The sequence below is a fragment of the Scyliorhinus torazame genome, chromosome 15 (assembly GCF_047496885.1).
Source record: "Scyliorhinus torazame isolate Kashiwa2021f chromosome 15, sScyTor2.1, whole genome shotgun sequence".
Classification (NCBI taxonomy): domain Eukaryota; kingdom Metazoa; phylum Chordata; class Chondrichthyes; order Carcharhiniformes; family Scyliorhinidae; genus Scyliorhinus; species Scyliorhinus torazame.
In genome coordinates this window covers 139027062-139051245 of record NC_092721.1, presented here as the reverse complement: position 1 = coordinate 139051245, position 24184 = coordinate 139027062, and the positions used below count along the sequence as shown (strand labels likewise).

The following is a 24184-nucleotide window of genomic DNA, read 5'->3' as shown; positions in this document are numbered from 1 at the left end:
ACTTGGCTGCCAACTGTGGATGCCACGTGGGTAAGCTCCTGCACTCCGAAGTTTCCCTTTGTTCAGGACCCTCCAAAGTGATTGCTTACGGTGCCATCTTATTCTATTATCAAATTTCCCCACTCTCGTATGATTCCTCTTTACCCCCACCCCCCCTGCAGCCCTTGTTATCCGATTCGCAAGGAAACCGGTCCCGGACTGATTCAGGTGGAGCCTGTCCTAATAGAACAGCTCTCTTCTTCCCCAGTACTAGTGCCAATGTCTCATGAATTCAAACCCATTTCTCCCACACCAATCTTTGAACCACACATTTACCTCTTTAGGCTTATTGTGTGCCAATTAGCTCAGGTAGTAATTCAGAGACTATTACCGCTTTGGTTCTGCTTTTTAATATATCCCTCAGCAAAATCCCTATCCTTGTTTTACCTTTATTGTTGGTATCTAAGGGCATCGCGGTAGTGCAGTGGTTAGCACTGCTGCCTCACGGCGCCGTGGTCCCAGGTTCAATCCCGGCTCTGGGGCACTCTCTGTATGGAGTTTGCACATTCTCCCCGTGTTTGCGTGAGTTTCGCCCCCACAACCCAAAGATGTGCAGGGTACGTGGATTGGCCACGCTAAAGTGACCCTTTAATTGGAAAAAATGAATTGGGTACTCTAAATATTTGAGGAAAGAAATTGTTGGTATCCTCTTAGACCACAGCAACTTAATATTTAAACATACTTGCCCATAGTCTGGCACAGCTGATTGAAGACAAGATTCTTTGTAGATTGAACCCTTCTGAAAATTCGCATTCTGTTTTAAACAACTTGCATACGATTGTGTAGTCCGTGAAACGGTATAAACATCATATCGTGCTTCAAAGGGTTATTTTCAGTAGTCAGCCGTTTTTACTATAAATACTATGTTTCATTAATTTTCAGCTCTCCTCGTCCAGTTATTGTGAAGCAACTGTGCTACAAGCGCATAATTAAATACTATCCAATTTCATTTTACAACTTATATTAATCCACAAGTGCCTCTCCTCTTGTAAATATTGGCAAACTATTGCTCAAGGCAGGACATATGCACACAATTATAAATACTGCGTTCAGTTTTCTCCATTTAATCACTCTGGTCTGTCTATATTTCTTCTTCCATTTTCCTGCCCCGTTTAGGGGTCTGAAATTATGATAACGTAACATCATTTTTTCATCTTTGACCTGACACCAATGAACTTTCTAAACTATGCTTTTGGTGCAATTCATTCCTCTAGTGTGAGTTGGCCATTGTGGGATTCCTGTTTTGCAAGTACATACTTGCAGGTTCTGTGCATGTAATTTGTTAGTTTGTAAGATGCGTTAATGGGGCAAAGTTATGATGATCACGTGAGCGCATGTAGGAGTATAGCTCTCTCTTGTTTAGTGAACCTAATGCATTCCTGAAAGAAGATGAGTTAAACAAATATAATTCTGTCACATGAAAATATGTTGGTTTATGTTCCTGCCTCAACCACAGCATTGCCTTCCTTCCTGCTTAATGCAGCTGCACTAGACATAGCAAGTGCTATCTGGGGGGAAATTCTGAATGTCACCTGAACAAATACAGCGCAAAGGAAACTGCCACAGATCTTCCTTGAGAGCATTAACAGGGCCAGGGACGGAGTTGGTGGCAATGGCGGCAGCTGGCCTGTACCTGTTCTGGAAGTGTTTATTTGAGTTGGGGAACCAGGCTCGCATTTGGCTGCTGCAAGACCTGCACCAGGACTTGGTGGTTGACACAAACCTGGAGCCCGAGCTGATACGTTGAAGACATGCACCAGGCCAGCTTGATTAGCTCCCAGCTGCTCTTTGCCATTGCCACCAATATCCACTTGGACCATTTAAGTGGCCTGCACTACTTTGATAGTGTGGTTGTGCACAAGGCCATGGCTCTGTGCGTTGTGTGAGGGGGATGATAGCCTGAAGGTGATGACTTGGATGAGCGTGAGATATGTCGACTGTAGGCGGAGCCCATTGCAGGGCAGATGAATACAGGGAGAAAGACGTGTGGCCCAACCAGCTACTGAAAGACATGTATCTCATGAGCCTGGGGACTGGCAGCTCCTCATGCGCTGAAGGGTATTCTGCATAAATTCAGGAGGTTGTGAGGCGCTTAACACAGGCACTAATAACTTAACTGTGATATATTTAAAAAGGTCTTTTGCTTCTTGCTTTGAATATTTAAATGCATTCTTTAAAGCTTGTACCAGTGGGGTATCAAACATCTTTGAGTGGAATGTTTTGTAGTCTGTAAGACCATAAGCTATATTCAACCATTCAAAATGTTTCTCATCCCCATTCTCCTGCCTTCTCCCTGTATCCCCTGATCCCTTTCTATCTCTGTCTTAAAGACACTCCGTGACTTCAGAACTCTGGGGTGTAGTCAATCCGGCCTGGGTGATTTATCCACCTTCAGACCTTTCAGCTTCCCCAGCACTTTATTAGTGATGGCTTCTACGCTCAACTCTGCTCACTGGCTCTCTTGAACTTCTGGTATGTCACCAGTGTCTTCCACCATGAAGAAAGATGCAAAGTGCCTATTTATGTCTTCTGCCATTTCTTTGTTCCTCGTTACTACTACTCCAGCCTAATTTTCCAGTGGTCCAATGTCCATTCTTGCCTCGCTCTTATCTTTTCTATATTGAAAAAATCTCTTGCAATCTTCTTTTATATTACTAGCTAGCTTACACTCATATTTCATCTTCACCCTTGGTACTTTTTTTAGTTGTCATCTGCTAGCTTTGAAAGAGGCTTTCTTATCCTCTGTCCTCTGGCTTCCCACTAAACAAAGATCATTGCTATTATTGGGTTATCTGGGCTCTATGATTTCCTGCTACTGTGTTGGGAATTATGTAGCTATTTTGGAAGTCTAACTCTTGTTTGTATGCTATATAATTGTGTTGCACCATAGTGAAATCGAGCAGCGCTGGAAATTTAATGAATATATTGTACAGCTACTTGTCCAGTGCAAACACTCTGAAAGAGGTATTTAAAATTGATTGATCTAATGTGTGTTCTATAACACATGTCAAAATGATTGATCGTTCTTTGTAGATTTGATGAGGCGCCAAGAGGAGTTGAGACGACTGGAAGAAATGAGGAATCAAGAGCTGCAGAAGCGAAAACAGATTGAAATGAGGTACGTGTCCGGTTCAGAGCATGCAGCATGTTACAAGATTTCTTCTTTTTTCTGAAACATTTACTTACATTAAAATAGACTTGTGTTAACAAGCTTGCTCAATGATCCGACTCTTCTGTTTTTCACATTTTTCAGTGGAGGAGATTAGAATGGTGGTTGTACCTTGTACCAAACTTTCATTTCAGATTTTCAGTAAATGTGTTTTTCTCCTGTGTGCTGGTGACATTTTGGGTCATTTGTCCATGTCAGTTTGAATGCTGACTTGTGTCTTCGAAATAACTTATTCAAGTGGAACAGTTTTCCCATGCTGCACGCTTGTTTCAGGCCCTGTTAGTGTAATTCTCTAACAGTCCTGGATGTATGTATAATAATAATAATCTTTATTGTCATAAGTAGGCTTATATTAACATTGCAATGCAGTTGCTGTGAAAAGCCCCTAGTCGCCACATTCCGGCACCTGTTTGGGTACACAGAGGGGGAATTCAGAATGTCCAATTAACCTAACAACATATCTTTTGGGACTTGTGGGAGGAAGCCGGAGCACCCGGAGGAAACCCATGAAGACATGGGGAGAAACGTGCAGACAGTGGCCCAAGCGGGAATCGAACCCAGGACCCTGGCGCTGTGAAGCAACAGTGCTAACCACTGTGCTTCCGTACTGCCCTTAATTAACTAATTCTACTTTAGCATTTGTCTCCAGTTTTGGATTTGGCTTTTGTGTTACTGCTGCGTGCACTAATCTGCATTGTGCATACTTGGCACTGTCATGCGGTATATGTGTTGGAATTAATTGTGTTGATTGGGAGAAATGATACTTTCACACTTTTTTCTATTTTGGTGGTGTCATTATGAACCGGAATATAATTTGAGCTCGATGGTGGGGAGAAACTGGGTGGTGCAGGCAAAGAGATGCTGACATGTGCGTCCAGGTTGGTGGCATGGTAGTTCCTTCTATTTACAGCCACTTTGTGTCTCATCTTAAATGAGTTGGGGTAGGCTCCATCTAGTTAGCTGACTTTGGTTTACAACAAAATCTTTCCCTTTGATGCCGAATGGCATATGTTACTCTGATAGATCTGCTCAAAAAACATGCACAAAATGTAACACACTGGTAAATTACGGGCTGTGGTTTCAGGTTGGTCTGGAAGCATGTGCATCTCCATATCTGGCACTGCTATAACTAACTGCTACATGAAAAATACTAAATAACACAGCAGTGATGGCTTTCTTAAACCTAATTTTGAAAAGGAAAGACCTCAAATGTGGATTGTGTTTCACAGTACTGGATAAAATAAAGGAACATTTCATACACAAAGAAATAAACACATTTTCAGATTCCTGATTTCTTTTGCTGATAACAGTGCCCACTGGTTTAAAGCACTCTGGTAGAAATCTATACTAATACTACCACCTTATCAACCTCCCAATATTTCCATATAAAATTTGAGTGTCCAGGTGAGCAATTTGCTATTTGGAAATACTCAGCAGGCCTGCAGCATCTGGGAAAGAACATTTCCTTGCTTGCACTTTGGGGTTGAAGCTATTTGGTCACTGATAGCTGCTACAGATCGAAATAACATCGAGAAACTAGTTTCAAAACTGCAACAGTGACAAATCCCTCAAATTGACTAGGAATTAGCACAATGTGGAGATGATCATGCTTGGCACCCATTGTTTGTTGGCTGAAAGTTGGAAGTTGCCTGTGTTCATCTGAGGTCAATTCAGGTGTGTGCACAACTTCACTGTCTGTTATGTGGTGGGTGAGGTGGACAGGAAAATAAGTGTCACATGTCAGAAAAGAACTTGGATTTATATGTGTGCCATCACTGCGTTAAGTGTTTCCCTCCAAAATACTTTCCATGCACTACATACTTTTAAAAAGTGTTGTGATTGTGCAAAACAAGCAGCAATGGAATGAATGACCAGTTAATTTTTCCTCTTGATTGAAAGCGGAATATTAGCTAGATATGAGAGTAAAGCCCTCTATAACTAATGCTCAAATTTCTGCCACACACTTGAACCAGAGATCTTCAACACTGCAACAGTGTGCCAGTCAAGATTATTTACTCGAGCCCTGTAGTAACACTGCAGTCTATTACTCTTCGATGTGAGAGTGCTACAAAATGAACCAAGCTGATTGAAAAATGTCAAAATGTACTTTTTAGAATTAATGTGCTGTTACTAAAATGGGAGATGAAATAAAAACTCACCAGCTCAGACAACACCCGTGGATCAGAGAATTAGCATTTCAGGTTGTGCTGATCCTTCATCAGAACCTAGGAAAGTTAGAAATGTAATAGATTTTGAACATGTTATTGGGATGGAGGGATGGTTAACTTTGTCAAAGACTATATGTGATAGGGTAGAGGACAGGAGAGACTAAATGATGAGGTTTCATGGAACAAAAAACTAAAGGGTGTGGTAATGGGTAGAGTAGAGAGAGACAAAAGATGTGTCCAGATTAATGGCTACATAGCCATTGAGTTGTAACTTGAAGGAAAGACAATTCAGGGAGTTAAATCAGGAGCTAAAATGCAGGACCTCTGTGGTAGTAATTTCAGGAGTACTCCCCATGCCACTTGTTAGGGAGGCTTGGAACACGGAGATAGTACATTTGAACAAATGGCTAAAGAGCTGGTGGGAGGGCTTTAAATATATGGATTTGTATGGAAGTCTTCTGGGGAAGATGAGACCTGTACAGGAAGGATTGGTTGCACCTGAACTGGATCGGCACCAATATCCTGGGTGGGAGTTTTGCTAGTGCTGTTCGGGAGGGTTTAAACTAGTGTGGCAGGGAACAGCAGGCAAGTAAGTGTAGAGACTGGGAGGAAAAAGTGAGACTGAGATAAACATAGCGCAGAGTAAGAGAAGGCAGAGGGAAGCCGCAGGGCTCAGCAGGACTGTAAGTCTGGAGTGCGTTTGCTTCAATGCAATAAGTATAACAGGTAAAACTGATGAACTGAGTGCCTTACGGAGGCATGTTTAAAGGAGGGACAGGACTGGCAGCTTAACGTTCCAGGATATTGTTGTTTTAGACGGGACAGAAGGGGAAACACAAGAGGTGGGGGAGTTGCATTTCTGATTAGGGAGCAGATCAGAGCTGTGTTGAGGGAAGACACATTGGAGGGATCTTGGAGTGAAGCATTATTGGTTGGAGCTCAGGAATAAGAATGGTGAAATCACAACATTGGGAATGTACTGTAGACCTCCCAACAGCACGCAAGAGATAGAGGAGCAGTTGTGTAGTCAGATACTGAAAAGGTGTGAAAAAAGCAGGTTAGTTGTGATGGGTGATTTTAACTTCCCCCGTATTAACTGGGAATCCCTTGGAGCCAGAGGCTCGGATGGAGAGAAATTTGTTAGATGTGTCCAAGAGAGCTTTTGATACATTATGTTGACAATCCAACCAGGGAGGGGGCCATACTAGACTAGATATTGGGGAATGAGCCAGACCAGGTGGTTGATGTTTCAGTCGGAAGCATTTTGGACTCCGCGACCATAATTCCATAAGGTTTCGAGTAGTCATGGATAAGGACAAGAGTGCCCCTTGGGTGAGGGTGCTTAATTGGGCGAGGGCCAATACATTCAAATTAGACAGGAACTGGGGAATATGGATTGAGAGCAGCTATTTGAGGACAAACCCACGTCTGACATGTGGGAGGCTTTTAAAGACCAGTTGATTGAAGTGCAGGGCAGGCATGTCACTGGAAAAATTAGAAACGGCAGGATTCGGGAACCACAGATGACCAGGGAAATTGTAAGCTTAGTCAAAAGGATCTAAAATCTGACGAAGCCCTTGAGGAGTACAGTGAAAGTAGGAAGGAACTTAAACGTGGAATTAGGAGGGCTAAAAGGGACCGTGAAATGTCTTTAGCAAACATGGTCAAGGAGAATCCCAAGGCTTTTTATGCATATATTAGGAGCAAGAGAAAGGGTAGGCCCACTTAATGAGTACTTTGTTTGGTATTCGCCAATGAAAAGAACATGACACATGTTGAGGTAAGGGATAGGTGTGTGAACCCTCTTGAGAACGTCAATATATCAAAGAAGAAAATGTTGAGTATTCTAAATTGCACTAAGGTAGACAAGTCCCCAGGGCCAGATGGAATCTATCCCAGGTTACTGCGGGAGGCAAGGGGAGATGTAGCTCGGCCTTTATAGATATCTTCACATCCTCTTTGACCTCCGGTGAGGTTCCAGAGGACTGGAGAATAGCCAATGTTCCTTTGTTTAAAAAAGGAAGCAAGGTCAATCCAGCCTGACCTCAGTGGCGGGGAAGATTTTGGAAATGATACTGAGGGACAGGATGTATGCACATTTGCAGGAAAATGGAGTAGTTAGTGACAGGCAACATGATTTCACACGCGATGGTCATGTCTCACCAACTTGATTATGTTTTTTAAGGAAATGACAAAATTGATAAGGGACGGGCTGTGGATGTCGTTTATATAGACTTCAGTAAGGTGTTTGACAAGGTCCCACATGGCAGACTGGTACAAAAAATAAAATCATATGGGATTCGCGGTGGGCTGGCTAGATGAATGCAGAACTGGCTTGGTTCTAGAAGACAGCTACTAGTGATGGAAGAGTGTTTTTTGAATGGAGATCTGTAATGAGTGGTGTTCCGCAAGGATCAGTGCTGGGACCTCCGTTTGTAGTATATATAAATGATCTGGAGGAAAATGTGGATGATCTGATCAGGAAGTTAGCTGATGGCGCGAAGACTGGTGGCGTTGCTGATAAGAGTGCCGAGGATTGTCAGATAGATTGGAGACTTGGGGCATAGAAATGGCTGATGGAGTTTAATCCGGACAAATGTGAGGCAATGCATTTTGGAGGGCGCGAAGACCGGTGGCGTTGTTGATAGAGTGCCGCGGATTGTCACATAGATTGGAGACTTGGGGCATAGAAATGGCTGATGGAGTTTAATCCAGACAAATGTGAAGTGATGCATTTTGGAGGATCAAATCTAGGTATGAATTACTGTATGTGGCAGAACGCTTGGGAACATCAACATCTCCAAAACCTAGTACTTGGTTCCTCACATGCAACTGGATCCTCGACTTTCTAACACATTGACCACAATCAGTAAGAATAAACAACACCTACTCCACAATAGTCCCCAATACCGGGGCCCCGCAAGGCTGCGTACTTAGCCCCCTATATTCCCTATACAAATACGACTGCGTGGCAAAATTTGAATTCAACTCCATCTACAAGTTTGCTGACGATACAACCATAGTGGGCCGGATCTCGAATAACGATGAGTCAGAATACAGGAGGGAGATAGAGAACCTAGTGGAGTGGTGCAGCGACAACAATCTAACGTTCAATGCCAGCAAAACTAAAGAGCTGGTCATTGACTTCAGGAAGCAAAGTACTGTACACACCCCTGTCAGCATCAACGGGGCCGAGGTGGAGATGGTTAGCAGTTTCAAATTCCATGGGGTACACCTCCAAAAATCTGTCCTGGTCCACCCACATCGACGCTACCACCAAGAAAGCACAGCAGCACCGATTCTTCCTCAGGAAACTAAGGAAATTCGGCATGTCCACATTAACTCTTACCAACTTTTACAGACGCACCAAAGAAAGCATTCTATCTGGCTGCATCACAGCCTGGTATGGCAACTGCTCGGCCCAAGACTGCAAGAAACTTCAGAGAGTTGTGAACACAGCCCAGTCCATCGCACGAACCTGCCTCCCATCCATTGACTCCATCTACACCTCCCGCTGCCTGGGGAAAGCTGGCAGCGTCATCAAAGACCCCTCCCACCCGGCTTATTCATTCTTCCAACTTCTTCCATCGGGCAGGAGATATGAAAGTCTGAGAACACGCACAAACAGACTCAAAAGCAGCTTCTTCCCCGCTGTTAACAGACTCCTAAAGGACTCTTTTATGGACTGACCTGATTAACATTACACCCCTGTATGCTTCACCCAATGCCGGTACCTTCGTTGCTCTATCATGTATTTTCTTTTATTTCCTTTTCTTCTCATGTACTTAATGATCTGTTGAGCTGCTTCCAGAAAATTGGTACACATGACAATAAACCAATCCAATCCAATCTGGGCGTGCAGGTCCACGGTTCCCTAAAAGTGGCAACACAAGCAGCCAAGGTGATGAAGAAGGCATACGGCATGCTTGCATTCATCAGCCGGGGCATTGAATATAAGAGCTGGGAAATCATATTGCAGCTATATAAAACCTTGGTTCAGCCGCATTTGCAGTATTGCGTGCAATTCTGGCCACCACATTATCCGAAGCACGCAGAGTGATGGATGCTTGGAATGCGCTGCCACAGGAAATAGAGGTATGCGGACTGAGTAAGGGCAGAAGTTGTTTTTATTCCCAGTTAGGGCATCATGATTGGCTCAGGCTCAAGTGACGCCAGTGCAATTGTAAATAGGGAGTTCTAATGAACAGTTTGGCTATAATGGTCATTCATACATGCCCAATTTCAGTCAGATGTGGCACCAATAAGGGATCGACCATAGTATTTTGTGGTCTGGATAGCTTGGCACCAAACCTGGTGGTGGCCTTAACCATTAGGGCGGCATGGTGGCACAGTGGTTAGCGCTGCTGCCTCATAGCTCCAGGGACCCAAGTTCAATTCCAGCCTCAGATGTTTGTGCGGTGCCCCTTAGTGTCCAAAGGTTAGGTGGGCTTATGGGGACAGGGTGGAGGTGTGGGCTTAAGTGGGTTGCTCTTTCAAGGGCTGGTGTAGACTGAATGGGCTGAGTAGCCTCCTTCTGCATTGTAAATTCTATGATTGGGCGAGTGAATGTGGTGTCTTGATTAATCATAAAATCTGGATGTATGTATGTTATCTCATGTACATATGGTTTTGATAAATTAATCTAAATGGCTTGGTGGTCATTGAGCTGTGGGTAGCTTTGTTGATTTCATGAGCTATTACTGAATGCCTAGCCTTTGGCCTGCTCTGGTAGCCACAGTATTAATAGGATTAGTTCAGTTTCTGGTTAATGGTAACCCCAATATGTTGATTGTGGGGGATTCAGCGATGTAATATCATTGAATGTCATAGGGCGATGGTTTGATCCTCTCTTGTAGGAGATGGTCATTGCCTGGCACTTGTGTGACAGAAAGTCCCACGTCTGACCCAATGATGGAAGGGAGGTAATGAAACAGCTGAAGATGGTTGGGCCTACCCTGAGGAACTCCTGTAGTGATGACCTGGAGCTGAGATGATTGACCTCCAAACACCACAACCATCTTCCATTGTGCCAGGTATGACTCCAACCAGTGGAGAGCTTTCCCCCCTGATTCCCATTGATTCCAGTTTAGCTCGGGCTCCTTGTTGCCATACTTGGTCAAATGCTGCCTTGATGTCAAGGGCAGTCACTCTCACCTCACCTCTGGCATTCAGCTCTTTTGTTCATGTTTGAACCAAGGTTATAATGAGGTCAGGAGCTGGCCGACCCCAAACTGAACGTTCATTAGCAGGTTGCTGAGTAAGTGCCACGTGATAGCACTGTTAATAATTCCTTCCATCGCTTTGTTGATGATGGGAGTAGACTGATAGCGTGGTAATTGTCTGGGTTGGATGTGTCCTGTTTCTTGTGTATATGGCACAACTGGGCAATTTTCCACATTCCTGAGATGCCAGTGTTGCAGCTGTGCTGGAACAGCGTGGCTAGGGGTGCGGCAAGTTCTGGCGTACGAGTCTTCAGTACTATTGCCGGAATATTATCAGTGGCCATAGCCTTTGCGGTATCCAGTGCCGAGCCATGAGGTGCAGATTATGGTTGAGTACAATTCTGCTGCTGCTAATGCTCACAGCGTCTCATGGATGCCCAGTCTTGTGATGCTAGATCTGTTCGAAGTCTATCCCATTTAGCGTGATGTTAGTGCCACACAACATTGAAGGGTATCCTCAATGTGAAGATTGGACTTTGGCTCCACAAGAACGGCGCGGTGGTCACTTCTTCCGGTATAGGTGGATCTGCAGCAGGTAGGTTGGTGAGGATGAGGTCAAGTATGTTTTTTCCTCTTGGTGGTTCCCGCACCACCTGCTGCAGTGTAGCAGCTATGTCTATTCATTTACTGGATAAGGGCGTCGCTGATTAGGCAGCATCTATTGCCCATTCCTAGTTGCCCTTCAGAAGGTGGTGGTGAGTTGCCTTCTTGAACCTCTGCAGTCCTTGAGGTGTAGGTACACCCGCTATGCTGTTAGGGAGGGAGTTCCAGGATGTTGCCCCGTTACAGTGAAGGAGCCGCGATATATTTCCAAGTCCGGATGGTGAGTGACTTGGAGAGGACCTCCAGATGGTGGGGTTCCCAGGTATCTACTACTCTTGTCCTTCTAGATGACAGTGGTCATGGGTTTGGAAGGTATTGTCTAAGGAACCGTAGTGAATTGCCGCAGTGCATCTTGTAGACGGTACACGGCTGTTACTGTTTGTCGGTGGTGGAGGGTTTGAATGTTTGTGGAATGGGGAGAAGTCAAGCAAGCTGCTTTGTCCTGGTAGGTGTCTAGCTTCTTGAGTTTGTTGGAGGTGCACTCATCCAGGCAAGTGGAAAGTATTCCATTACACTCCTAACTTATGCCTTGTAGATGGTGGACAGGCTTTGGTGGAGGTCAGGAGGTGAGTTACTCGTCATAGGATTCCAAGCCTTTGACTTGCCCTGGTAGCCACAGTATTAATGCAGCTAGTCCAGTTCAGTTTCTGATCTATGGTAACCCCCAGGATGTTAATTGTGGGGGATTCAGCGATGGCAATGCCATTGAATGTCATGGGGCGGTGGTTAGATCTTCTCTTGTAGGAGATGGTCATTGCCTGGCACTTGTGGGGGGGGGAATTTAACTTGCCACTGGATATTGACCAGGGTTTGCTACATTTGGACATGGACTGCTTCATTATCTGAGGAGTCGAAAAGGTGCTGAACATTGTGCAGTCATTTGCAAACATCCCCACTTCTGACCTTATGATGGAACTGAGGTCATATTGTCATGTGAGAGTACCTTAAATGGGTGCTTATAAATGGGTGTATATATAATTATCTGGAGTGAGAGTACCTTTAAGAAATGGGTGTTTACTGCTGCAGTGATGTCAGAGTGCGTGGAGCTGGGCTGCCTGCCTGCCTGCTTTTTACTTTTGTTTTAGGCTGTTTGTTGCAGGTTGTGTTTTAGTTTTGTTTTCAGTGTTGGAGCTGAAGCCAGACAGAGCAGGTGTACTGTTGATCTCTCTGCCCTCAGAAGACTATCTCTTGATCATTTGGTGAATTCAGGATTATAAATGTTCTCAGTAGTGAATGTAAATCTAATGTGCTTCTGGTAAAAGGTGTTTTCAGTCTTATGGATGTTAAAAGGAAAGCTTAAAGGATTACTTAGTGTTGTATTATTTGCGGGTTGTAGTTGAATTGATGGTTGCTAAGATGTTCACGATGTTTTAAAAAGGTTAACTTGAGTTCATAGAATAAACATTATTTTGCTTTAAAAAATACTTTTCCATTTCTGCTGTACCACGCCTGTAGAGTGGGCTATGTGCTCCCCATTCCACAATCTAGTAAAAGTTGTGGGTCAGGTGAACTCCCTGATACACTTTGGGGTTCTCTAAACCCTGGCCCATAACAATATGATGGAACTGAGGTCATTGATGAAGCAGCTGAAGATGGTTGGGCCTAGGATCTGGCCCTGAGGAACTCCTGCAGTAATGTCCTGGAGTTAAGATGATTGACCTGCAACCACCACAACCATCTTCCTTTATGCCTGGTATGACTCCAATCAGTGGATGAGTTTCCCCCCCCCGATTCCTATTGATTCTTTTAATATCTTTATTAGTGTCGCAAGTAGGCTTGTGTTAACACTGCAATGAAGTTATTGTGAAGATCCCAGAAGATCATAAGACATAGGAGCAGAATTAGGCCACTCGACCCATCGAATGGTTTGCTGGGGTTCCCGCGCACCTCACGCATCTATCTTCTACCCAAAAAAATTTGCTCATCCTCACTGCCGTCATATGTGCCCGGTGGGCCACCTTAAATTGTATTAGGCTAAGCCTGGCACATGAAGAAGAGGAATTGACCCTGCTTGGGGCATCCGCCCATAGACCTGCCTCTAACTCTCCACCTAGCTCGTCCTCCCACTTGCTCTTAAGCTCCTCCACCGGGGTTTCCTCCGCCTCCAACAGCTCCTGGTAGATATCCGACACTCCCCTCCCCCACCCAGGTACCGGACACTACCCTATCCTGTATCCCCCATGGCGGCAGCAGCGGAAAGGCTGGCACCTGCTTTCTCAGGAAGTCTCGCACTTGCAAATATCTAAAACCATTCCCTGGCGGCAGTTTAAATTCATCCACCAGCGCCTTGGTTTAGCACATGGATAAAGAGCTGGCTTTTAAAGCAGACCGAGGCATGCCAGCAGCACGGTTCAATTCCCGTACCAGCCTCCCCGAACAGGCGCCGGAATGTGGTGACTAGGGGCTTTTCACAGTAACTTCATTTGAAGCCTACTTGTGACAAGCGATTTTCATTTAATTTCATTTCAAGATGGGAAAACTCCCGTCTATAAATAGATTCTCCACCCTTCTAATTCCTGCCAGCTCTGGAACCCGCCGTCCAGCCTGCCCGGTGCAAACCTGTGGCTGTTACAAATCGGGGTCCAGACCGACGCACCCTCCACCTTCTTATGCCTTCTCCATTGCCCTCAGAGCCGCCACTACCACCGGACTTGTGAGTACCAGGCCGGCGAGAACGGCAGAGGTGCCGTTACCAATGCCCCCAGACTGGTGCCTTTACAAGACGCCCCCTCCAACCACTCCCATGCCAACCCCTCCCCTATTACCCACTTACGAATCATGGCGATGTTCACCGCCGAGTAGTAGTTGCAGAAGTTCGGCAGCGCCAACCCGCCCTCCCACAACTACGCTCCAACCACATTTTCTTCACCTGTGGGGTTTTATTCGCCCGAGATGATCTTGTTCACCTGCTTGAAAAAGGCCTTGGGAATGAAGATGGGGAGGCACTGAAAGACAAACAGAAATCTGGGGAGGACCGTCATTTTCACGGTCTGTACACTCCCCGCCAATGACAACGGGAGCATGTCCCATCTCTTAAAGTCCCCTTCCATTTGCTCTACCAACCGGGCTAGATTAAGCTTATGCAGTGCCTCCCATTTCTGAACCACCTGGATCCCCAGATAGCGAAAGCTCTTCCCTACCATTCTAAGCGGCAGCTCTCCCAGTCTCTCCTGCCCTCCAGCCTGAATCACGAACATTTCGCTCTTCCCCATGTTCAATTTATACCCCGCGAAACTGCCAAATTCCGCCAAGATCCGCATGACCTCTCCCATACCCTCCAGCGGGTCCGAAATGTACAACAACAAATCGTCCGCATAGCGCGAGACCCGATGCTCCTGCCAGTTGCTCGAAGCTCTTAGCGCCATGGCCAGTGGCTCTATAGCTAGAGCAAATAATAACGGGGAGAGGGGGCACCCTTGCCTCGACCCTTGATGTAATTTACAATACCCCAACCCCAGCCGGTTCGTACGTACGCTCGCTACAGGTGTCTAGTAGAGCAACCGCACCCAGCCAATAAAGCCCTCCCCAAACCCAGATCTTCCCAGCGCGTCTCACAGGTACTCCCACTCCACCCGATCAAAAGCCTACTCTGTGTCCATCGCTACCTCCGCCTCTCCTCTCTCTGAGGGCATCATAATAACATTTAAAAGCCTCCAAACGTTGGCCTTGAGCTGCCTGCCCTTAACGAATCCCGTTTGGTCTTCCCCTATCACCCCTGGAACGCAGTCTTCTATCCTTGTGGCCAATATCTTCGCCAACAAATTGGCATCTACATTCAAAAGCCAGATCGGCTATATGACCCACACTGTTCAGGATCCTTCTCCCGTTTACGAATAAGTGAAATCGAGGCCTGCGACATTGTCGGTGGGAGGATTCCCTTCTCTCTAGCCTCGTTAAACGTCCACGCCAGCAATGGGCTCAATATCCCTGAGAGCTTCTTATAAAATTCCACCGGGTAACCGTCTGGCCCCGGAGCTTTGCCCGACTGCCTGCCCTCCAGCCCTTGATAACTTCCTCAATCTCAATTGGGGCTCCCAGCCCCTCCACCAGGTCCTCCTCCACCCTCGGAAACTCCAACCGATCCAAAAATTGCCTCATCCCCTCCACACCAGCTGGGAGTTCCGACTCATATAATTTACTGTAAAATTCTTTGAAAACTTTGTTCACCCCCCCCGGGTCCAAGACCATGTTGCCGCCCCTATTCTTCACTCTACCAATCTCCTTGGCCGCCTCTCTCTTCCTAAGCTGTTGCGCCAACAACCTGCTCGCCTTTTCCCCGTACTCCTAAACCGCCCCTTTTACCTTCCTCAACTGTTCCACTGCTTTCCCTGTAGTCAACAACTCAAACTCCGCCTGCAACTTCTGCCGCTCCCTCAGGAGCCCCGCGTCTGGGGCCTCAGCGTATCTCCTCCACTAATCTCCCCCTCTCCGTCCGTTCCCTCTTTTCTCTCTAGGACCGAATCAAAATTAGCTCCCCTCTAACAACCGCATTCAGAGCTTCCCACACCGTCGCTGCAGATACCTCTCCCGTGTCATTTGTTTCCAAGTAGTTCTGGATGGACTTATTCACCCGCCCGCAGACCGCTTCATCCGCTAGCAACCCCAGATCCAGTCTCCATAACAGATGTTGCCCTCTCTCCTCGCCAACCCGCAAATCCACCCAATGCGGGGCATGATCCGACACGACAATTGGCGAGTATTCCGTCCCCACCACCCTCGGTATTAGCGCCCTGCTCAGAACAAAAAAGTCAATACGAGAGTAAACCTTATGGACGTGAGGAAAAAAACGAAAACTCCTTCGCCCTCGGCCGAAAAACCTCCATGGGTCTATCTCCCCCCCCCCCCCACCTGTGCCATAAATCCCCTCAATTCCTTTGCCACAGCCGGCCTCCTCCCTGACCTGGATATTGACCGATCCAATTCCGGATCAATGACCGTGTTAAAGTGCCCCCTCCCCATGATCATGTTGTGTGACTCTTAAGTCCAGGATCTTACCTAACACCTGCCTCATAAACTCCACGTCGTCCCAATTCGGAGCATATATGTTCACGAGCACCACTCGTACACCCTCCAACCTTCCACACGCCATTATGTACCTACCCCCCCTTATCTGACACGATTCTCCCAGCCTCGAATGCCTCTCGCTTACTAATCAAAATTGCTACCCCCCTGGTCTTTGAGTTCAGCCCTGAGTGGAACACCTGGCTAACCCAACCCTTCCTCAATCTCGTCTGATCTATGACCTTAAGATGTGTCTCTTGTAACATAACCACGTCTGCCTTCAGTTCCCTTAGATGTGCGAACACGGGAGCCCTCTTGACCGGCCCATCCAGTCCTCTCACATTCCACGTAATCAGCCTGGACGAAGGGGCTTCCATCCAACCCCACCGACTAGGCATCACCCCTTTTAGGCCTGTCCCGCGCCCCCGCTTCCCCGAGTACCCCCATGAGCAGCAGCCGCTCCCGACCTCCCGTTTATTCCCCAGCAATAGTTCCTTCCCTGTCAGCAAAGCAGCAGCCCCCCCCCCAAACAGCACAAGAAACCTCATCCCCCAGGTCAGGTACCAGTTTAACCATGCTGACCCCGATTACCCCAGCCCCAGCCAGTCTGTCTCCCTATTGATCGAACCTCTCCCCCCACATGAATACACCTTTTAACAGCATCACATTCCCCAGTGAGTAAACAGCAGCAGAAACCCCCCCCCCAAAATATGCAATTAACAGAAACCAGTGAAGGGACAGCCCCTTAAGACAAAACCCAGTCTCCCAAAGAAAAGCTCTAACTTGAAGAACCCCTCCACCCCACATCAAATCCCTGCAAGACAAAGCACCCTACAACCATCACCGCAGCCCATAATTTCACCCAGAACGACATAAAATCTCTTTTCTTTTGAAAAACCAGTACACTATTACAAGCCACCGCTACAAAACTTCTCCACAACTTAGGTGTCCTTTAAATCATCTCCAGCTTCTTTTCTTTAATGAATGCCCATACATCATCCGGCGTCTCAAAATAAAAGTCCCGTTCCTCGTGCGTAACCCACAGCCGCGCTGGGTACAGCACATCTATCTCTGTCTTAAAGACACTCAGTGATTTGGCCTCCACAGTGTTCTGCGGCAAAGAGTTCCACAGATTCACCACCCTCTGGCTGAAGAAATTCCTCTTCATCTCTGTTTTAAAGGATCGTCCCTTTAGTCTGAGATTGTGTCCTCTGGTATTGGTTTTTCCCACAAGTGGAAACATCCTCTCCACGTTCACTCTATCCAGGCTTCGTAGAATCCTGTAAGTTTCAATAAGATACCCCCTCATTCTTCTAAATTTACATAAGAACATAAGAACTAGGAACAGGAGTAGGCCATCTGGCCCCTCGAGCCTGCTCCGCCATTCAATGAGATCATGGCTGATCTTTGTGGACTCAGCTCCACTCTCCGGCCCGTACACCATATCCCCGAATCCCTTTATTCTTTAGAAAGGTATCTATCTTTTTCTTAAAAATGGTTAAAGAAGGAGCCTCAACTGCTTCACTGGGCAAGGAATTCCAGAGATTCACAGCCCTTTGGGTGAAGAAGTTCCTCCTAAATTCGGTCCTAAATCTACTTCCCCTTATTTTGAGGCTATGCCCCCTAGTTCTGCTTTCCCCGACCAGTGGAAACAACCTGCCCGCATCTATCCTATCTATTCCCTTCATAATTTTATATGTTTCAATAAGATCCCCCCCCTCATCCTTCTAAACTTCAATGAGTACAGTCCCAGTCTACTCAACCTCTCGTCATAATCTAATCCACTCAACTCTGGGATCAACCTAGTGAATCTCCTCTGCACTCCCTCCAGTGCCAATATGTCCTTTCTCAGGTAAGGAGACCAAAACTGAACACACTACTCCAGATGTGGCCTCACCAACACCTTATACAAATGCAGCACAACCTCCCTAGTCTTGAACTCCATCCCTCTAGCAATGAAAGACAAAACTCGATTAGCCTTCTTAATCACCTGTTGCACCTGCACACCAGCCTTTTGTGACTCGTGCACCAGCACACCCAGGTCCCTCTGCACAGCCGCATGTTTTAACATCTTACTGTTTAAATAATAATCCATTCTGCTGTTATTCCTCCCAAAATGGTTGGCCTCACACTTGGCAACATTGAATTCCATCTGCCAAACCCTAGCCCATTCACCGAACCTATCCAAATCCTTCTGCAGACTTCCGGTATCCTCTGCACTTTTTGCTTTACTACTCATCTTAGTGTCCTCTGCAAACTTTGCCACATTGCACTTGGTCCCTAACTCCAAATCATCTATGTAAATTGTGAACAACTGCGAGCCCAACACTGATTCTTGAGGGACCCCACTAGTTACAGGTTGCCAACCAGAGAAACACCCATTTATCCCCACTCTCTGCTTTCTGTTAGTTAACCAATCCTCTACCCATGCTACCACTTTACCCTCAATGCCATGCATCTTTAGTTTATGCAGCAACCTTTTGTGTGGCACCTTGTCAAAAGCTTTCTGGAAATCCAGATATACCACATCCATTGGCTCCCCGTTATCTACTGCACTGGTAATGTCAGAAAATTCGACCAAATTAGTCAGACACGACCTACCCTTTATGAACCCATGCTGCGTCTGCCCAATGGGACAGTTTCCCTCCAGGTGCCCCGCTATTTCCTCCTTAATGATAGATTCCAGCATTTTCCCTACAACCGAAGTTAAGCTTACCGGCCTATAATTACCCGCTTTCTGCGAGTTATATTCAACGAGTACAGACCCAGAGTCCTCAACCGTTCCTCATACGACAAGCTCTTCATTCCAGGGCTCATTCTTGTGAACCTCCCCTGGACCCTTTCCAAGGCCAGCACATCCTTTCTTAGATAGGGGGCCCAAAACTGCTCACAATACTCCAAATGGGGTCTGACCAGAGTCTTATACAGCCTCAGAAGTACATCCCGGATCTTGTATTAGAACATAGAACGATACAGCGCAGTACAGGCCCTTCGGCCCACGATGTTGCACCGAAACAAAAGCCATCTAACCTACACTATGCCATTATCATCCATATGTTTATCCAATAAACTTTTAAATGCCCTCAATGTTGGCGAGTTCACTACTGTAGCAGGTAGGGCATTCCACGGCCTCACTACTCTTTGCGTAAAGAACCTACCTCTGACCTCTGTCCTATATCTATTACCCCTCAGTTTAAAGCTATGTCCCCTTGTGCCAGCCATTTCCATCCGCGGGAGAAGGCTCTCACTGTCCACCCTATCTAACCCCCTGATCATTTTGTATGCCTCTATTAAGTCTCCTCTCAACCTTCTTCTCTCTAACGAAAACAACCTCAAGTCCATCAGCCTTTCCTCATAAGATTTTCCCTGCATACCAGGCAACATCCTGGTAAATCTCCTCTGCACCCGCTCCAAAGCCTCCACGTCCTTCCTATAATGCGGTGACCAGAACTGTACACAATACTCCAAATGCGGCCGTACCAGAGTTTTGTACAGCTGCAACATGACCTCCTGACTCCGGAACTCAATCCCTCTACCAATAAAGGCCAACACTCCATAGGCCTTCTTCACAACCCTATCAACCTGGGTGGCAACTTTCAGGGATCTATGTACATGGACACCTAGATCACTCTGCTCATCCACACTTCCAAGAGCTTTACCATTAGCCAAATATTCCGCATTCCTGTTATTCCTTCCAAAGTGAATCACCTCACACTTCTCTACATTAAACTCCATTTGCCACCTCTCAGCCCAGCTCTGCAGCTTATCTATATCCCTCTGTAACCTGCTACATCCTTCCACACTGTCGACAACACCACCGACTTTAGTATCGTCTGCAAATTTACTCACCCACCCTTCTGCGCCCTCCTCTAGGTCATTGATAAAAATGACAAACAGCAACGGCCCCAGAACAGATCCTTGTGGTACGCCACTTGTAACTGAACTCCATTCTGAACATTTCCCATCAACCACCACCCTCTGTCTTCTTTCAGCTAGCCAATTTCTGATCCACATCTCTAAATCACCCTCAATCCCCAGCCTCCGTATTTTCTGCAATAGCCTACCGTGGGGAACCTTATCAAACGCTTTACTGAAATTCATATACACCACATCAACTGCTCTACCCTCGTCTACCTGTTCAGTCACCTTCTCAAAGAACTCGCTAAGGTTTGTGAGACATGACCTCCCCTTCACAAAGCCATGCTGACTATCCCTGATCATATTATTCCTATCTAGATGATTGTAAATCGTGTCTCTTATAATCCCCTCCAAGACTTTACCCACTACAGACGTGAGGCTCACCGGTCTATAGTTGCCGGGGTTGTCTCTGCTCCCCTTTTTGAACAAAGGGACCACATTTGCTATCCTCCAGTCCTCTGGCACTATTCCTGTAGCCAATGATGACATAAAAATCAAAGCCAAAGGTCCAGCAACCTCTTCCCTGGCTTCCCAGAGAATCCTAGGATAAATCCCATCAGGTCCCGGGGACTTATCTATTTTCAGCCTGTCCAGAATTGCCAACACCTCTTCCCTACGTACCTCAATGCCATCTATTCTAATAGCCTGGGTCTCAGCATTCTCCTCCACAACATTATCTTTTTCCAGAGTGAATACTGACGAAAAATATTCATTTAGTATCTCTTCAGACTCCACGCACAACTTCCCAACCCTGTCCTTGACTGGTCCTACTCTTTCCCTAGTCATTCGCTTATTCCTGACATACCTATAGAAAGCTTTTGGGTTTTCCTTGATCCTTCCTGCCAAATACTTCTCATGTCCCCTCCTTGCTCGTCTTAGCTCTCTCTTTAGATCCTTCCTCGCTACCTTGTAACTATCCATCGCCCCAACTGAAACTTCACACCTCATCTTCACATAGGCCTCCTTCTTCCTCTTAACAAGAGATTCCACTTCTTTGGTAAACCACGGTTCCCTCGCTCTACGCCTTCTTCCCTGCCTGGCCGGTACATACTTATCAAGAACACGCAGTAGCTGATCCTTGAACAAGCTCCACTTATCCAGTGTGCCCAACACTTGCAGCCTACTTCTCCACCTTATCCCCCCCCAAGTCACATCGAATGGCATCATAATCGCCCTTCCCCCTCTCTATTCTAGCCCTCTCGACATGAATGTTAACATTGCATTTGCCTTCTTGACTGCCGACTGAACCGGCACGATACCCTTACGAGAATCGTAAACAAGGACCCTTTGTGCTTCTGATTTCCTAAGCATCTCCCCATTTAGAAAATAGTCAATGCCTCCATTTTTCCTTCCAAAGTGCATAACCTCACCCTTTTCCACATTGTATTCCATCTGCCACTTCTTTGCCCACTCTCCTAGCCTGTCAAAGTCCTTCTGCAGCGCACCGTCTTCCTCAGTACTACCTCCTCCTCCTCCACAGATCTTTGTATCATCTGCAAACTTAGCAACAGTGCCTTCAGTTCCTTCTTCCAGATCATTAATGTATATTGTGAAAAGTTGTGGTCCCAGCACAGACTCCTGAGGCATAACACTTGTCACCAGCTGCCATCCTGAAAAAGACCCCTTTATCCCCATTCTCTGCCTTCTGCCAATCAGCCATTCCTCTATCCATACCAGGATCTTACCCTTAACACCATGGGCTCTTAACTTATTTAACAGTCTCCTATGCGGCACCTTGTCAAAGGCCTTCTGGAAATCTAAATAAATCACGTCCACTGGTTCTCCTTTGTCTAACTTCCTTCTTACTTCCTCAAAGAACTCGTAACAGATTAGTCAGACATGACCTCCCCTTGACAAAGCTGTGCTGACTCAGTCCTATGTTATCATGCACTTCCAAGTACTCTGCGATTTAATCTTTAATAATGTGCAAACTCCACACGATCAGTGACCCAGAGCCGGGATTCGAACCAGGGTCCTCAGTGCTGCAGTCCCAATGCTAACCACTGTGCCACATGCCGCTCCGCCTCCAGTGATTCCTGAAAGATCACCACCAATGCCTCCACAATCTCCTCAGCTATCTCTTTTAGAACCCTGGGGTGTAGTCCATCTGGTCCAGGTAATTTAACCACCTTCAGACCTTTCAGTTTTCCCAGCACCTTCTCCTTCGTGATGGCCACTGCACTCACCTCTGCCTCCTGATTCTCCCGGAGCTCTGGCATCCCACTGGTGTCTTCTACCGCGAAGACTGATGTAATGTAACTATTCAGTTCCTCTGCCATTTCTTTGTTTCCTAATATTGCTTCTCCAGCCATATTTTCTCTTAGACATTCCACAAATTCCTTTTCTGGGGATCCAGTACCAACTTGATTTTCCCAGTCCACTCCGGCGCCTGTTCCGGTACCCTGAGGGAGAATCCAGAATGTCCAATTAACCTAACAACACGACTTGAGGGAGGAAACCGGAGCACCCGGAGGAAACCCACATAGACACGGGGAAAACGTGCAGACTCTGCGCAGACAGTGACCCAAACAGGAATCGAACCTGGGAATCTGGCACTGTGAAGCAACCGTGCTAACCACTGTACTACCGTGCCGCCCAGTTTAGCTAGGGCTCCTTGATGTCATACTCGATCAAATGTTGCCTTGATGTCAAGGACAGTCACTCTCACCTCACCAGGTCATTTAGGACCTGGCCAGCTCGGTCTGTGGTGTACTACTGAGTCACTCTTGATGATGGACATTGAAGTCCAGGCAGTTCTGCATGGTATTATGGACAGCTGCATCATCTGAGGAGTTTCAAATAGAACAGCACTGCAATCATCAGTGACCATCTCACTTCTGATCTTCTGTTGTCGGGCAAGGCATTAATAGAACACCTGAAACTCGTTGGACCTAGGACACTGCCCCGCAGAGCTCCCTGGGATGTTTAACTTGTGAACCATTACAATCATCTTGCTTTGTGTTAGATGTGACTCCAGTCACTGGGGTTTTCGTCTTGATTTTCAATGACTTCCCCTTTACTACAGCTTGTTATGTCACACTGGGTTGAATATTTCTTTGATATCTAGAGCAGTCATCCTAACCTCAGCTCTGGAATCCAGCTCTTTGTCCATGTCTTGTCCAAGGTTGGAACGAGACCTGGAACGGAGTGGCTCTGGCAGAATCTAAACAAAGCATCGCTGTGCAGGAGAAATAATCCAAACTGAGCATCGCTGTGCAGGCGAAATAATCCAAAATGAGCACTGCACAGGTGAAGGTGGACACATTCTACTTGATAGCACTATCCTTGACATCTTCAATCATTTTGCTGATGACCGAGACGAGGTTGATGGGCAGTAATTAGCGGAATTAGATTTGTCCTGCTCTTATGGACGCTGTATACCTGGACAATTTTTCATTTTTTTTAGGTACATGCCAGTGTTGCAGCTGTACTGAAATAGTTCGGCTAGAGGTATGGTTAATTCTGGAGCACAAGCCTTGTGCGCTACAACTGGAATATTGTTGCTTTATGTCGGTCCCTTACAGTCAGAAACAGGAGAATTTATAATGGGGAACAAAGAAATGGTGACCAACCAAATATACTTTGGTTCTGTCTTCATAAAGGAGCACTCAAATAACCGACCAGAAATGTTGGGGAACACTGAGTTTAGTGAGAGGGAGGAACTGAAGGAAATAAGTAGGAAAATTATGTTCGGGAAATTGATGGGATTGAAGGCCGATAAATCCCCAGGGCCTGATAATTACATCCTAGAGTACTTAAGAAAGTGGCCCTAGAAATAGTGGGTGCATTGGTGATCACCTTAGATTCTATAGACTCTGGAACAATTCCTACAGGTTGGAGGGTTAGAAAACCGTGAGCCTGATGTCAGTAGTAGGAAAATTAGCTAGAGTCCGTTACAAAAAGTTTAATAGCAGAGCATTTGGAAAACAATGGCAGGATCAGACAGAGTCAGCATGGATTTACAAAAGGTAAATCATGCTTGACAGATCTACTGGAATTCTTCAAGGGCATAACTAGTAGAGTTGATGAGCAGGAACCAGTGGATATGATTTATTTGGACTTTC

The 24184-nt window shown here is 46.3% G+C and overlaps 1 protein-coding gene across 6 annotated transcripts in view; it reads left to right on the top strand.

The window, feature by feature from the left end:
- Nucleotides 1–24184, top strand: part of pspc1 (paraspeckle component 1) — a 159542-nt gene that overhangs the window by 24519 nt on the left and 110839 nt on the right. For all 6 annotated transcript variants that reach the window (XR_011935199.1, XM_072476822.1, XM_072476818.1 and 3 more), the window contains one exon: nucleotides 3073–3157. Coding sequence is in view for 5 of the 6 variants with exons in the window: in XM_072476822.1 (XP_072332923.1) it covers nucleotides 3073–3157 (85 nt within the window). In the remaining variant the exon portion in view is untranslated. The remainder of the gene's footprint in view (nucleotides 1–3072; nucleotides 3158–24184) is intronic.